General features: G+C 41.7%; 1 protein-coding gene across 2 annotated transcripts; it reads left to right on the top strand.

The window, feature by feature from the left end:
• The first annotated feature begins 2,761 nt into the window (after positions 1 to 2,761).
• Positions 2,762 to 13,072, top strand: MGST1 (microsomal glutathione S-transferase 1). Of its 2 annotated transcripts, none has more exons than XM_057427979.1 (4): positions 2,762 to 2,853; positions 5,282 to 5,429; positions 7,527 to 7,621; positions 12,458 to 13,072. In XM_057427979.1, the coding sequence occupies exons 2-4, from the start codon at positions 5,304 to 5,306 to the stop codon at positions 12,702 to 12,704; spliced, it is 468 nt and encodes a 155-aa protein (XP_057283962.1). In that variant the 5' UTR covers positions 2,762 to 2,853; positions 5,282 to 5,303; the 3' UTR covers positions 12,705 to 13,072. The 2 variants fall into 2 exon arrangements, with proteins under 2 accessions (XP_057283962.1, XP_057283961.1); XM_057427978.1 differs by lacking the exon at positions 2,762 to 2,853 and adding an exon at positions 4,743 to 4,782.
• Positions 13,073 to 13,412: the final 340 nt, after the last annotated feature.

The raw sequence follows: 13,412 nt of genomic DNA, 5'->3' as shown, positions 1-13,412 counted from the left end.
GCTGACCCTAAACTTGTGTCTTGACTCTACTGTTTCTGGCTATATGGATAGTTCTTCAAGTCAATGGGAAAATTGTCATGAAAAAGGGCTGCTCACATGAATGAGGTTTGCAAGATCAAGCTCTTCATGATCAGTATAACCCTGGGCATCGGGCTGATATGGCATCCCTGATTTACAAGAGTAATCCTATTAGCATCACAGGAACAATTCACATGAGTAAGAACGGTGAGAATGGGCCCCTGAGGAGTGACTATCACCAGTTATGTATCTAACCTCACTTAGATCACAGCAGTTCTCAAATGTTCTACAGGCACTTTATACTGCTAGTGAACTTTGAGAAGAAAATAGACCTTGAGCACAAGTTCAATTCCGCTTTACTATGGCCGCAGTTTTCCACTCAGTCTCATCACCGCTCTTAAGCAGTTCAAGGCCTGCAAGAAATAGTGGTTTGTTTTTTCTTTCTCTTTCTGCATTTTATTTCTTTCATTTATTTTTATTTTTTTCTCATTTTCTCTTTTCTTTTTCATTTTTTCCCCTTCCCTTCTCTCACCCTGCTCCTGCCCTTCGTTTCATTTATCTTGATTTTTCTTTTCCTTTTTTTTCTCCCTTACCCCCTTCTTTCATTTACCTTGATTTTCATTTCTGTTCTCCTTTTCTCTTTTTAAATCTTTTATCTTTTTTTTTTGTATTTTTTCTCCTTTCCCTTCCCTTTTTATGTCTCCCTTCTCTTCCCTCTGCTTTCTTCTCTTCTTAATCATTTCTCCCTTCCCTCCACTTCCCTCCCCTTCATTTATCTTGATTTTTCTTCTTTTCTCCTTTTTTTTTCTCCCTTCCTTTTCTTTCCCTTCCTTCTTTCATTTACCTTTTTTCTCTGTTCATCTTTTATAATTCTTTCATTTCTTCTCTACCCTTCCCTTCCCTCCCCTTTTCTTTCATTCTCCATCTTTTCTTCCTTCCCTTCCTCTTGATTTTTTTCTATCTTTCCTCATATTCTCTTTAACTCTTTTACTCTTCCAGCTTTTTTTCTCTTTTCATTTTCTCCCTACCCACCCTTCCCCTTCCCTTTTCATTTATGTTGAGTTTTTTCTCATTTTCATCTTGCATCCTCTTTCATTTTTCCTTTCCCTTCCCCTGCCACCCTTCACCTCTGCTTCCCTTCCTTTCCCTTTTCTTTCACCCTGATTTTTTTCTACTTTATAATTTTATTTTAATATTTTATATTTTTTCAGTTATACCCTTCTCTTTCCACCTCTCCCTTTCCTTTTTTTCATTTATCTTGATTTTTTCTTTTTTCCCTTTCAACCTCTTTAATCTTAAATATTTTGCTTTTTCTTTTCATTTCCCTCTTGATTATTTTCTCCTTTATCTTTCTTTTACTGTTATCATTTTTTCCCTTCTCTTCCCTCCCCTCCCTTTTTTTTTCTTTTCTCGCTTTCCTTCCCAGCCCTCCCTTCCCCATCATTTACCTTGATTTTTTTCTCCTTTTCTCAATTGTCATCTTTAACTTTTTTTCTCCCTTCCCTTGATTTTTCTTTTTTCTCATTCTTTTCTTCCTCTTTTTTTTTCTTTTTCCTCTCATTCCCCCCTTCTCTTCTCTCCACTCTCCTCCTTTCCAAGTTTTCTCCCTTCCCCCTCCTTCCCTTCCCCTCCACTCTTTCCGTCCACTCTTTCATTTATCTTTGATTTTTCTTTTATTTTCTTTTTTCTTTCTTTTAATCTTAAATCTTTTACTTTTCCCCCTTCCCTTCTTTCATTTATCTTGAATTGTCTATCTTTACCTATTTTCTTATCTTTCTTATAATCTTTTTTTTTTCCACTTTTTTCCCTTTCCACCCCACCCCTCTCCTTTCCTTCTTTCATTTATCTTGAATTGTCTATCTTTACCTATTTTCTTATCTTTCTTATATTTTTTTTTTCACTTTTTTCCCTTTCCACCCCACCCCTCTCCTTTCCTTCTTTCATTTATCTTGGGTTTTCTTTTCTCCTTTTATCTTTTTTTCAGCTTTATTTTAATCTCAAATCTTTTTTTTTTTTCCTCCCTTGTCTTCCATTCCCATCCCTTCCCTTTTTTATCTTCATATTTCTCTTTTCTCTTTTTCATCTTTCAATCTTTTAGCTTTTTTTTTCCTCTCATTTTTCCCTTCCCTTCTTTCTTTGATCTTGATTTTCCTTTCCTCTTTTATCCTTTTCTCTTTCATTGTTTCATCAAATCCTGCAGTGCAAGTAGAAGGAGTCAGTGGCCTGCCCTGATGTTCCTCTACCGTTAGGCTTTGCAAAGCAACGTAGTGCATATTGATTGGACCAGCGCTGATGGCTTAGCAATGAAAGCATTTGTAGGAGTTTTTCCTTTCAGATGCACCCAAACAACGTAGGGGCCCAAAGTACTGAGACTTTAGGCGCTTTACAGTCTTTCAGATAGTCTTCGGGCCAACTGTTGCTTGTGGAATCGCTGGACACGGCCTGTGAGGATGACTGCCTGGGTCACAAGTCTCTGTTTTCCTAAGGGAGCTCAGGCGGGGGTTTGCTTGATTGTTTTGTCTGCCTTTCCTTCCGCCCTCCCAGGTTATGTTCTCGGGGGTCTGGGCCTCACCCCGGCCCTTCCTTGGTGAACCACCACCGACTAACCGCCACAACACCAGCCCTGAAGGCCTCTGCGGCCAGCGGCTCCATCGGGGCAGCAACCATCCCCCGCGGAGAGCCAGGCCAGGACCCGCCTCCGCGCCCGCAGGGGCGAGGCGAGGCGGGGCCGCGCCCGGCCGTGCCGTGCCCCGAGGCGGGTGGAGGCGCAGTGCCCGACCGGTATCAGTGCGGTTGGCCGCAGTGTCTGCGCTCTCCGACGGGACGGCTGTCGAGGTGCGTCGTCGCTGCGTTATGGCGGCTCCCGCTGCAGGGAGAGAACGGGAGGTTCCTCCAAATCCTTGCCCGCCGCCTTCCAGGCGCGAAACTCTCTGTGGGTGCGGGGCGGGGATGGCGCTGGGCCAGGGGACGCTGGAGCCTGTAGCCCCACGCAGTCGGCGGGCAGTTGTGATGACGGGGGTCGGCCCTGTGTCCGCTTGGATCGGTGGGGCAGCTCTCCGGGGGGGTGGTGGGGGGGGGGGGGGAGGCTGGGTCCCGCAGGGAGTGTTGACGAGGCGGGAGCAACCGGGCCGCACGCTAGGCGGCTGCGATAAGCGCGCGGGTTTGGGGTAAGGGGCGGTGCCAGCTCAGCTGCATGCAGGACGTGCGTGTTTGGAAACGGAGCTCAGAGTGGAGTGGGGCTGATAGCGGCGGTTTGGGAAGTGGTGTTGCGACAGCAGCCCATGGAAGGCTGACCCGGTGCTAATGTCGCCGATTACATGTCGCGTTAGTCTGCCCTGGGATGGGGGCCTTAGCACAGCTGTGTTCCTGTTGAGGGCACGGCAGCTCAGGTGTCTTTTAGGTCCCTTTACATGCGATCTAGACTTGTGCACTTAACCAGGCTCAAGTTTTGCATTCGCACCATGGAAAGGCGGTGTAATACAGCCTGTGTGATCAGGCTATTTGTTGCCTAAGGATATTCCTTCAAGCCCTATCCAGTTTTAGTATGTGAGGCTTATTTTTTGCAGTTCTGCTGGTGTTTAATCTATAACTAATGTGGTATGCTTCCTTGTCACAGTGAAAGCAAGGCCTGGGCTTTATGACAGTTTGGAGAGGCCCCCCTTACTAGTAGGGGAAATGGGTAAATGTGTAGTTCTAGAGATGGTGGTGGACGGTTTCTCATGACTTTATATAGTCCCTGGATGTATTCAGCATAGCTTTAAAATACAGCAGAGAAAAACACTCTTGATGCCATGAATTTACTTTATTTTTGATGTGTGAAACTATGTGAGTTTTCTGCTGTGATACAGTTAAAAATTGCAGTTTCTTTCTGTTGCTGAGAAAAACCTTTGCTAAATCGCTGGTTGTCTCCAGAACTGGTGGACTACAGTGTGAGTAGAGGGAGAGTTCTGGATTTCCTATAGTCCCTGGACCCCAGTACTTGGCCCATGGCCCAAGCACTGTTTTAGAAAGGATAAAAGAGGGTGCAAAATCCCATCACTGCAGCCAGACATGTCCATGCAAGGCTAGATTTGTTTCAGTGAGCAAACAGCTGCCTACCTCCATGCTGCCCACTTCCCCAGCAAGGATTTGCCTTCAGAGCAAGAGTCTTCTGCTCTTGGTTTGTTTAGTTTCCCTTGTTTGGCTATAGCTGACAGCAATCCTGTGCAGAAAGCACAATGAAAGATTGTTAGAGCTGTAATCAAGTTAATAACAGTATTACCTTTTTATTATACAGGTAATAATTGTATTACCTGTTTTATTCTTGTTAAAATTACATCCTAGGAAATAAGTTAACTGTAACAAAAAGTGCATTTATTTTGGTCTCTAGTGAAGCTGAGACATTTTAGTTTTATAGATTCCTAATTGGCAAGTGCATGATTTAAGTATTTGGTGAGGCAAAAGCCTTGCTCTGTGCAGAGCACAAATTGAGCGTGCAAGGGGGCATGCTTTTCATTTTACATGCATTCAGTCCTCATCACATTCTTATCATTAGAGTGTTCATAAAAGGTACCACCTTCATAGAATTGTGAGTTTGGTATGGTCTCATGGAAAGAGACTTCATTAGTTTAAACCTCCCATGATAAAAGAATAAATAGTTCTCTTATTTTTTGTCATTACAACTTAATCTTTGCCCGTGAATCATGCTAAAAGCAATTTTTAAGAACAAGGTCTCAAAGGAGAAAAACACATGTTTAACTCAGTTTGATCACAAGCTGTTGCTGGGTAGGATTATTGGTTATTTTGAAAGCTGAAGTGCAATTATAATTGTGTAATTTTGCAAAAAAGGTATACAATAATCTTTTTCCTCTTTAAACACTACAGTATGTATAGCATGTCATCACACTCATTCTATCCTGGTAACTGCTTAGTTAAATTCACTGGTTCAAGTTAATTGGTCTAAAATTGGTGTGTTATTTCAAAAGTACTAATTTCTGTGACTAAATTTTGTTTCTGCAATTACATTAAGTCTTTTGGTGGTTTATATTTTGACAGTTTAATAAGCAGATATAATGAAAGCTAAATAATATAATTTCTCATCTTAAAGTATTATATCATGCCATTGTGAAAATAAAGTGAGGAAAATACATTTGATAATAAACTTGTCACGGTGGCAAAATTGTGCTGTTACTGCAGAGATGCTAAAAAAAGGCTGTTCTGACAATCTTATTGTCAGAACTTTGGATTGGTATGATGTTAGTCTAACTTTAATGTTCTTTAAAAGGTCATCAGTGAAAAGTGGAGAAATGGCTAGACTGACCCAGTTTGTTGACAATGAAGTTTTCCGGGCTTTTGCTACTTATGCGACTATTGTCGTTCTGAAAATGATGCTAATGAGTGTTACAACATCATACTTCAGACTCACGAGAAAGGTAAGAAATTGGGAATGCTGTCTGATAGAATAGATTGAAAATTTGCATGGAAATAATATCATAAGTGCTCAGCTTTCAAATACTGGTGCTGTGCTTTGTTCCTCATCCATCTAACAATGATATTCTGAGTTTGGTGTGCTGGTGCTTTGTTGGTCTCAAATGGACTACATCTTTAACCTAATTATGATATAATTATGAGACTGTATCTTACAGTTGAATTTTTGGCTTATTTGGCCTTTATAAAACATTTCTGTTATTTTAAAATAAAGAGTTTTTCATAACTGTAATTTCCACTGTCTTCTGAAGAGCTGGTGTCCAGGGTACCCAGTTTTTAAAGCAAATAAAGCATGATGCTACATAGATAACCAGCTAGTAGGTTCAGAAGAGGGAATATAAAGTCGATTTTTATGCATCCGTAACCCTTTCATCCAGTAATTCTAAAGCTCTTTACATTCTCTAGTTGTTTTAGCCTTCCCATTGCAGGTAAGTCATTATCTAAAAGAAAAAAAATAAAATTTTTTCTAGAATGTGAGGCAGGCTGAAAATTTATGTGGATTGAGGTGTAGGCTGCATAAGAAAGATCCACTGAGGTTTGCTAAATAATGCAGAAGCATGGAATAATTGCATCTAGCTTTAGAGAGGGTGTTCATGGGAAGTATTGTGCTGTGTTTGCCCTGTTCTTGGTCTTTAGGCATCTGCTCATGGCCACTAGCGAAAACACTTGGTCCTGGGCTGAAAGAGCCCTGAGTTTGCCTGATATGGCTATTCTTGTGAGATGTGGTTTTGTGAGACAACATGTGCTTCAAGGATTTTGTTGCAGTCCTTTCATTTGTCCTTTTGCTGTTGTTTTTTTTTTTTCCTGCTTGGTACAAGATAACTCAGATGAACTGTTCTGTTGTTAATGAAGTCCTAAGACCATTTGAGCTACTACTGGGTTCTGATAGCTATCTAGGTCTTTGAAATGTCTGAAGACTGGATATAGTAGAGCACACAGCCTGTCCTTTATGCCCAGAATAGGACCCAGATGTCTGTGTTGTAGCCTTACTTGCTTTTGTTCTTGCAGAAGCATATTGGCTGTACTGGTCCTACATGTACATCCAGTCATATCCTGTGTTTAACATTTGTAACCGTGTTATGATCCATATGTATGTAGGTGCCAATAGGGCCTTCCTTATTTTGAATAAGGAAGTACTTGGTTTTCTTATGACAGACAGTGATACTACAAACAGACAAATTATTGAAGTCATTTCCTATGTAATATTTAAAAGTCTTTAAAATGTTAACCCAAAAGGAGGAAGCCAATTACGGAGTGAGAGAAGGTAAAATGTTGCTGATGCTTATGCTTTTAATGTGTCTCAAGAATTTTGAGGCCAGTTATTTCACAGGAAGGCATCAAGACTGCCTCAGAAAGCAATCATGTAGCTCTCCTAAAATCAGTTTTCTTGACTTACACTTGCATAGCCTGAATGGTCCACACAAGGCAGGTGTTACTACATGTGTCAGCAAGGAGGGATCTACTAACTAGCTAAATTAAATACTGTTTTTAAGTAGTGTCTTACAGTATTTGGAGGTAGTAACAGGTCATATAACTAGAAAAATTTGTACCTAAGAGGAAAGGGAGAAACTTACTTGGTCATAAATGAAGATGGCAGTAAGTCTCTCAGATCCTGTTGCTGTTTAGACTTCTGAAGAAGGAAGGGATCCAAAAAGGCTTTCAGATAACTTGTCAAAAATAGTGAAAAAGAGACTTCGGCAGTACAAGCAATAGTTCTTCCTTACAGGTCCCTGTGTTCCTTCAGCCCATTGGCATTACTTCAGGCTGAGTATCAGTCATCTGCAGTGGTTGTTGATCTTACAAGAAGGTTTTATCTGCATGCATAAATTACATTACATTAATTTGTCAGCACACAAGCACAGGGTAGGCTCAAGAAAACAGTAATGCAGTGAACAATATATTATTCCCCATGCATTTAGCTTCAGGTAAGTTATGTGAGGTCCTAGAGGCATTAGTAAAAAGAATGACCTTTATAGCAAACTGCCTTGACTAGAAGAAACGTTTGGCTACTAATGTCTCTTGTGGTTTTGGATTTGAAATAGGCCTTTGACAACCCAGAAGATACAGCATCGTTTGGAAAAGGCGAAAATGCTAAAAAATTTGTGCGGACTCATCCAGATGTTGATCGTGTACGCAGGTAATGCTTAGGAGTCTTAAAAATATATTTGAAATAGCAGAATAGTACTAAATCAGGGAATTAATTTCACCATATTCTCTTTGGCAAGCCTGTGTCTGTTTTGTGTTGGTTTATGTAGTAATCTAATACATAAATTTGTTTAAATGAAAAAATGTTTACACAGTCAAACAAGATAATAATACTAAAAATAATAACTCTTTAATCATCACATCATAAAATGGTTAGGGTTGGAAAGGACCTTAAGATCATCTGGTTAAAATCCCCCTGCCATGAGCAGGGACTCTTCGCACTAGACTGTGTCACCCAAGGTTCTGTCCAGCTTGGCCTTGAAGACTGCCAGGAGTGGAGCATTTGCCACTTCTTTGGGCAGCCTGTTCTGGTTCCTGTTCCAGTCCTCACCACCTGCACAGTAAAGAATTTTGTGCTTATATCTAACCTGTACTTCCCCCCTTTAAGTTTAAACCCATTATCCCTTGTCCTGTTGTTACAGTCCCTGATGAAGGGTCCCTCTCCAGCATCCTTGTAGGTTCCTTTGAGATATTGGAAGGCTGCTATGAGGTCTCCATTCAGCCTTCTCCAGGATGAACAGCCCCAGTTTTCTTCACTCGTCTTTGAATGGGCGGTACTCCAGCCCCCTTGTCATCCTTGTGGCCCTCCTCTGGACTTGCTCCAACTTATGATAGGTACACCAGAACTGCACACAATACTCCAAGTGGGTTCTCACGAGAGCAGAGTAGAGGGGCAGGATCACCTCCTTCGGCCTGCTGGCCACACTTCTTTTGATACAGCCCAGGATATGGTTGTCTTTCTGGGCTGCAGTGCACACTGCTGGCTCATGTTCAGTTTCTCATTGACCAACACCCTCAAGTCCTTCTCCACAGGGCTGCTCTAAATCACTTCTCTGTCCAACCTGTAGCTGTGCCTGGGATTGCCCTGACCCAGGTGTAGGACCTTGCTCTTGGCTTGGTTGAACTTCATGAGGTTGGCATCAGCCCACCTCTTAAGCATGTCAGGGTCCCTCTGGATGGCATCACTTCCCTCCAGCATGTCGACTGCACCATACAGTTTAGTGTTGTCAGCAAACTTGCTGAGGGTGCACTCAATTCCACTGTCCATGTCACTGACAGAGATGTTGAACAGGATTGGTCCCAACACTGACCCCTGAGGGACACCACTTGTTACTGGTCTCCATGAGCCATTGGACAACATGAGCCATTGACAACTCTCTGCGAACAGCTAATTCTTTGTCCACCAAGTGGTCCATATGTCAAATAGACATCTCTCCAATTTAGAGACAAGGGTGTCATGTGGTACGGTGTTGAACACTTTGTTCAGGTCCAGGTGAACGATGTCAACTGCTTTACCCCTGTCCATCGGTTCTGTAGCCCCATCATAGAAGGCCGCCAGACCAGTCAGGCATGATTTGAAGTGAAGCCATGCTGGCTGTCAGCAGCATGTTGTTTTTCATGAGCCTTAGCATGGTTTCCATGAGAATTTGCTCCATGATCCTGCCAGGTACAGAGGTGAGACTGACTGGACCATAGCTGCCTGTGTCTTCCATTTTGCCCTTCCTGAAAATGAGGGTTATATTTCCCTTTTTCCAGTCTTCAGGAACATCACCTGACTGCGGTGATTTTTCAAATATGATGGACAGTGGCTTAGCAGCTTCATTTCACCAGGTCCTTCAGGACCCGCAGATGGATTTCATCAGGTCCCGTGGAATTGTGCGCATTCGGGCTCCTAAGATGATCTCGAACCTGATCCTCTCCTACAGTGGGCCCAAGGTCTTCATTCTCCCAGTCCCTTCTTGCCTTCCAAGAGTTGAGTGGCATGGGCAAATCACTTGCCAATGAAGACTGAGGCAAGTGATTGAGAACTTCAGGCTCCTCCAAATCCAGGGTAGTCAGTTCTCCTGTTAGCTTCTGGAGAGGGCCCACATTACTTGTAGTCTGTCTTTTGTTTGCGATATACCTACAGGAGCCCTTCCTATTACCCTTGACATCCCTGGCCAGAATCAATTCTAACTGGGCCATAGCTTTCCTGATCTGATCTCTAGCTTCCCAGACAACATGCCTGTATTCTTCCCAGGCTGCCTGTCCCTTGCTTCCACATTCTGCAAGCTTCCCTTTCTCAGTTTTCTCAGCAGCTCCTTACCCATCCATGGAGGCCTCCTGGCCTTCTTGCCCCATTTTCTTCTTGTCGGGACACAACGCTCCTGAGCTCGGAGCAGGTGATTCTTGAATATCAACCAGCATTCTTAGGCCCCCCTGCCCTCTAGGGCTATATCCCATGGAGCCTTACTAAGCAGGTTCCTGAAGAGCCTGTCTTCTCCCTTGAAGTCCAGAGCAGTGAGCTTGCTCTGTGCCTTTCTCACTGCGCTGAGGATCTCAAACTCCACCATCTCGTGATCATTGCAGCCAAGGCTTCCCTGGAGCGTCACATTCCCCACTAGCCCCTCCCTGTTGGTGAGCATGAGGTCAAGCATGGCACCTCTCCTTGTCGAGTTATAATAGCTAACTCTTGGATGGTATCCTGTATGCATGGAGGAGATGGTGAGAAAATTGTAAAATATGACCATAAGTTGATTTAGTATGAAACAGTATCCGTTAGGTGTAAATGAGGTATCTGTGTAATTTGAACACCAGTTGCAATATTGCATCTTTTTCTAAAGTATAAAGAAAATAATACGATGAAGAGGAGTAACTATGTTAAAATCGTAGAACTCCAGACTTGTAATGAGAAAGTTAATCTGGCAAATGGTACAGAGTGGGAGTCAAAGCTTGTGTTCCTGTTGCCGGATTGAATTGAGCTTACTCAACAGTGTGTCAATTGTACAGGGAAGTTGACTAGCCTTCTGGAAGAATGCCGTTAATAGTATGGCAGAGCGCAACCTGTGGTGTATGTGTTTTCTTTTGCAAGATTCGTGGCAGAATGTAAACTGTATTTCAAGTGGGCTAAATATTGCAGCTTATTTAATTTTATTTAGCTGAAGGCAAAATTTTCTGCTACCAAAATCATAACTTTCAAGATGCTACTAGCAAGGAATGCTTTCCATATTTTATTTGTGAATGGAGCTCACAGTTTATTTGCTATATATATTTTTATACTAAAAGCTTGAATGTAAATGAACTGTTCTCATTTAAACCACCATTAGGGAAGATCTTGAAAATAAGTGTTAGCTCTGATTTAAGAACAGTTCATCCTTCAAATGTACATGACTATGGTTTCATGAAGGGTGGTAGTTTCTGTATGTCTCTTTTGGAATAAAATCACAGAAAGAAGAGTGTAATCTCAGTGGGCTGTAAAGATGCTTTGAACTTTCCTTTTTCCCCCCGAGTGGTTCAGGAAGTTGTTAGTCAATAGAAATACGGAGAGGGACTTCTACAGAGAAATGTAGTGACAACACAAGGGGGGAGGCTTTAAGCTAAAAGAGAGAGATTTAGATTACACATAAGGAAAAAAATTCTTCACTGTGAGTGTGATGAGACACTGGAACAGGTTGTGGCTGCCCCATTCCTGAAAGTATTCCAGGCCAGGCTGGATGAGGCTTTGAGCAACCTGCTCTAGTGGAAGTTGTCCCTGCCCATGGCAGGGGGGTTGGTACCAAATGACCTTTAAGGTCCCTTCCAACCCAAACCATTTTATGTTTCTATGATTATTAAATCCTGTGTTGCTGTTTTGCAGAGTTGTTCAGACTTCCCCAGACCTAGTAAGTCAGCTTGGTTCTAGTTGCTCTCTGGTGTTGTAGCATCCGTGTTTTCTTCCCAAGAATGGTTCTTAATGGAAGTTTACTTTTTTGTCTTTTGCAAGTTTCATGGCAACAGATAATGCTGCATAGATCTAGCGTGGCTTCTCTTCTATATAAGTGACTAGAATTTGTTCTGTTTATGGGTATAGAAAAGATTACTTTCTTCAGTGTACTTTTTGGGGGAAAAAAGAGTAAAACGGCTGAAGGATATGTTTCCTTGTAATGATGAGTTCAGAATGCAGCTGCAAAACAGCACCATGTTCTGATTCTAGTTGGCTGTGAAATTTGACATAATTAGTAAGGCTTAGAGATTGTTTCAATCAGCAAATTTGGCTGGAAGCATAATTTATCTAAAGACGTAAAGGGAGTGGAGAAGGTTTAGGAAGAAGTGTGAAAAAATACTTCAAGATCTGGAGTTCGATCTCAACACATTTTTAGTAAATTATATTGTGGTTTCAAAATTTCAAACATTTTTCAGCTATTTTAGTGCTTAGTGGTGAAGAAAATGAACTAAAGCGTAACTGTCACACCTGTTAGATGCTCAAAAATAACATTCCTCTAGATGATTTAACTTCATGAAGAATTGATAGATTCATATATAGGATATTTCATATTTTCTTTATAGAGACTACGAACTGAGTTTATCGGATTGGAATAAATCATCTGGGCAGTGAAGTCTAGTAGTTGCAGTCACAGTCATCCAGTTAATTGAGGTTCAGTTAAGAGAGACTACAAGAATATTCCAGCTATCTGTCCCTACCTTTCCTTGCGTTCTTGCACCCAGATACACTTATATACCTCAAGTCAGCCCCTAATATTACCAGGGTCCTGGGGGAAAAGTTAGAGCTTTTATACAGAAGATCAGAAGCTTAAAAATGTGGGGTGCAGCAAGAAGCCCCAGAGTGATGCCAGGTAAACATGCCAAAAACATTTCAGTAGCTGAATCAAGTCCCCACTGCAGAGGAAGCCAACAGCTATGTTAGGGCCTTAACAGAAGCATGATCTCATGATGCTGAAAAATAATGAGCCTTGAAGTGGTTTATTCAACAAAACATAACAGTGTAAACCAACTTTGCTTCTTTCCCCAGATGCCACCTGAATGACCTGGAAAATATTGTCCCTTTTTTTGCCATTGGACTGCTGTACGCTCTTAGTGGCCCTGAGCTTTCCTCAGCCTTGCTGCACTTCAGGATCTTCACTGCGTGTAGGATCGTTCACACTTTTGCCTATTTGATCCCTCTTCCCCAGCCCAGCAGAGGTTTGTCTTGGGCAATAGGGTATGTGGTGACCTTCTCTATGGCATACAACATAATGAAGTCAGTGCTATACCTGTAGCAGAGTCATAGCTTCTGTATGCCATTTGACATTCCATACAAAGTTTCCAGCAGTGTATGTTGATGTCTTGAATGAGCCAGCATTCCATGGTGACTGGAATTAATTTTTTAACAGAGGCCTTTCTTTCCTGTTCAGAAGCATTTCTTTTTGGAAGGAAAAAAAAAAAGCCTTTCTCTTTGTATTCTCTATTCATGGGTTGCATTGCCAAAATAACTAGGTTGAGTGTTCCCTTTGTGATTTGTCAAGTGCTTACAATTCTAAACATGCAATGGTTCTGTATTGGTAGCATGTGTGGTAATTTTCTACAGATGCACTATTTTTGGCTGTAGCTCTGAAGTCTACATCAATAAAGACAAGAGGAAAAATAAGCATGTTTGTATTTTTGTTTTCATTTTGACTCTTCTCAGTGCAGCCAGCAAATAGCATGTCACTATGTATCAGGAAGAAATTCCAATCATACAGTTCTTTGAAGAATGCTTACCTTAATAATAAGATATAACCAGTAATGCTAGGCTTGTTGTAAAAAATCTTTGATGAAATTGTTGTTTGTATAATCCACTTTGGGACTAAAAAAACCCAAACCATTGCAGCTCCATTTCTCTCAGTTGAATAGATAAAAAGAGAAAAAGTATATGGGCTAAACTCTGTATAGTGACACTGGTGAAAATTTAAAGCAATTCTTCTTGGTGAAGTTTATCCAGTCACAAA

This window comes from Pezoporus wallicus, unplaced genomic scaffold (genome assembly GCF_028554395.1).
Source record: "Pezoporus wallicus isolate ANWC-B61680 ecotype Strahan unplaced genomic scaffold, APGP_CSIRO_Pwel_v1 contig_2908, whole genome shotgun sequence".
Taxonomy (NCBI): domain Eukaryota; kingdom Metazoa; phylum Chordata; class Aves; order Psittaciformes; family Psittacidae; genus Pezoporus; species Pezoporus wallicus.
Note: the sequence above shows the minus strand (reverse complement) of the source record. Positions and strands in the feature narration are given on the sequence as shown.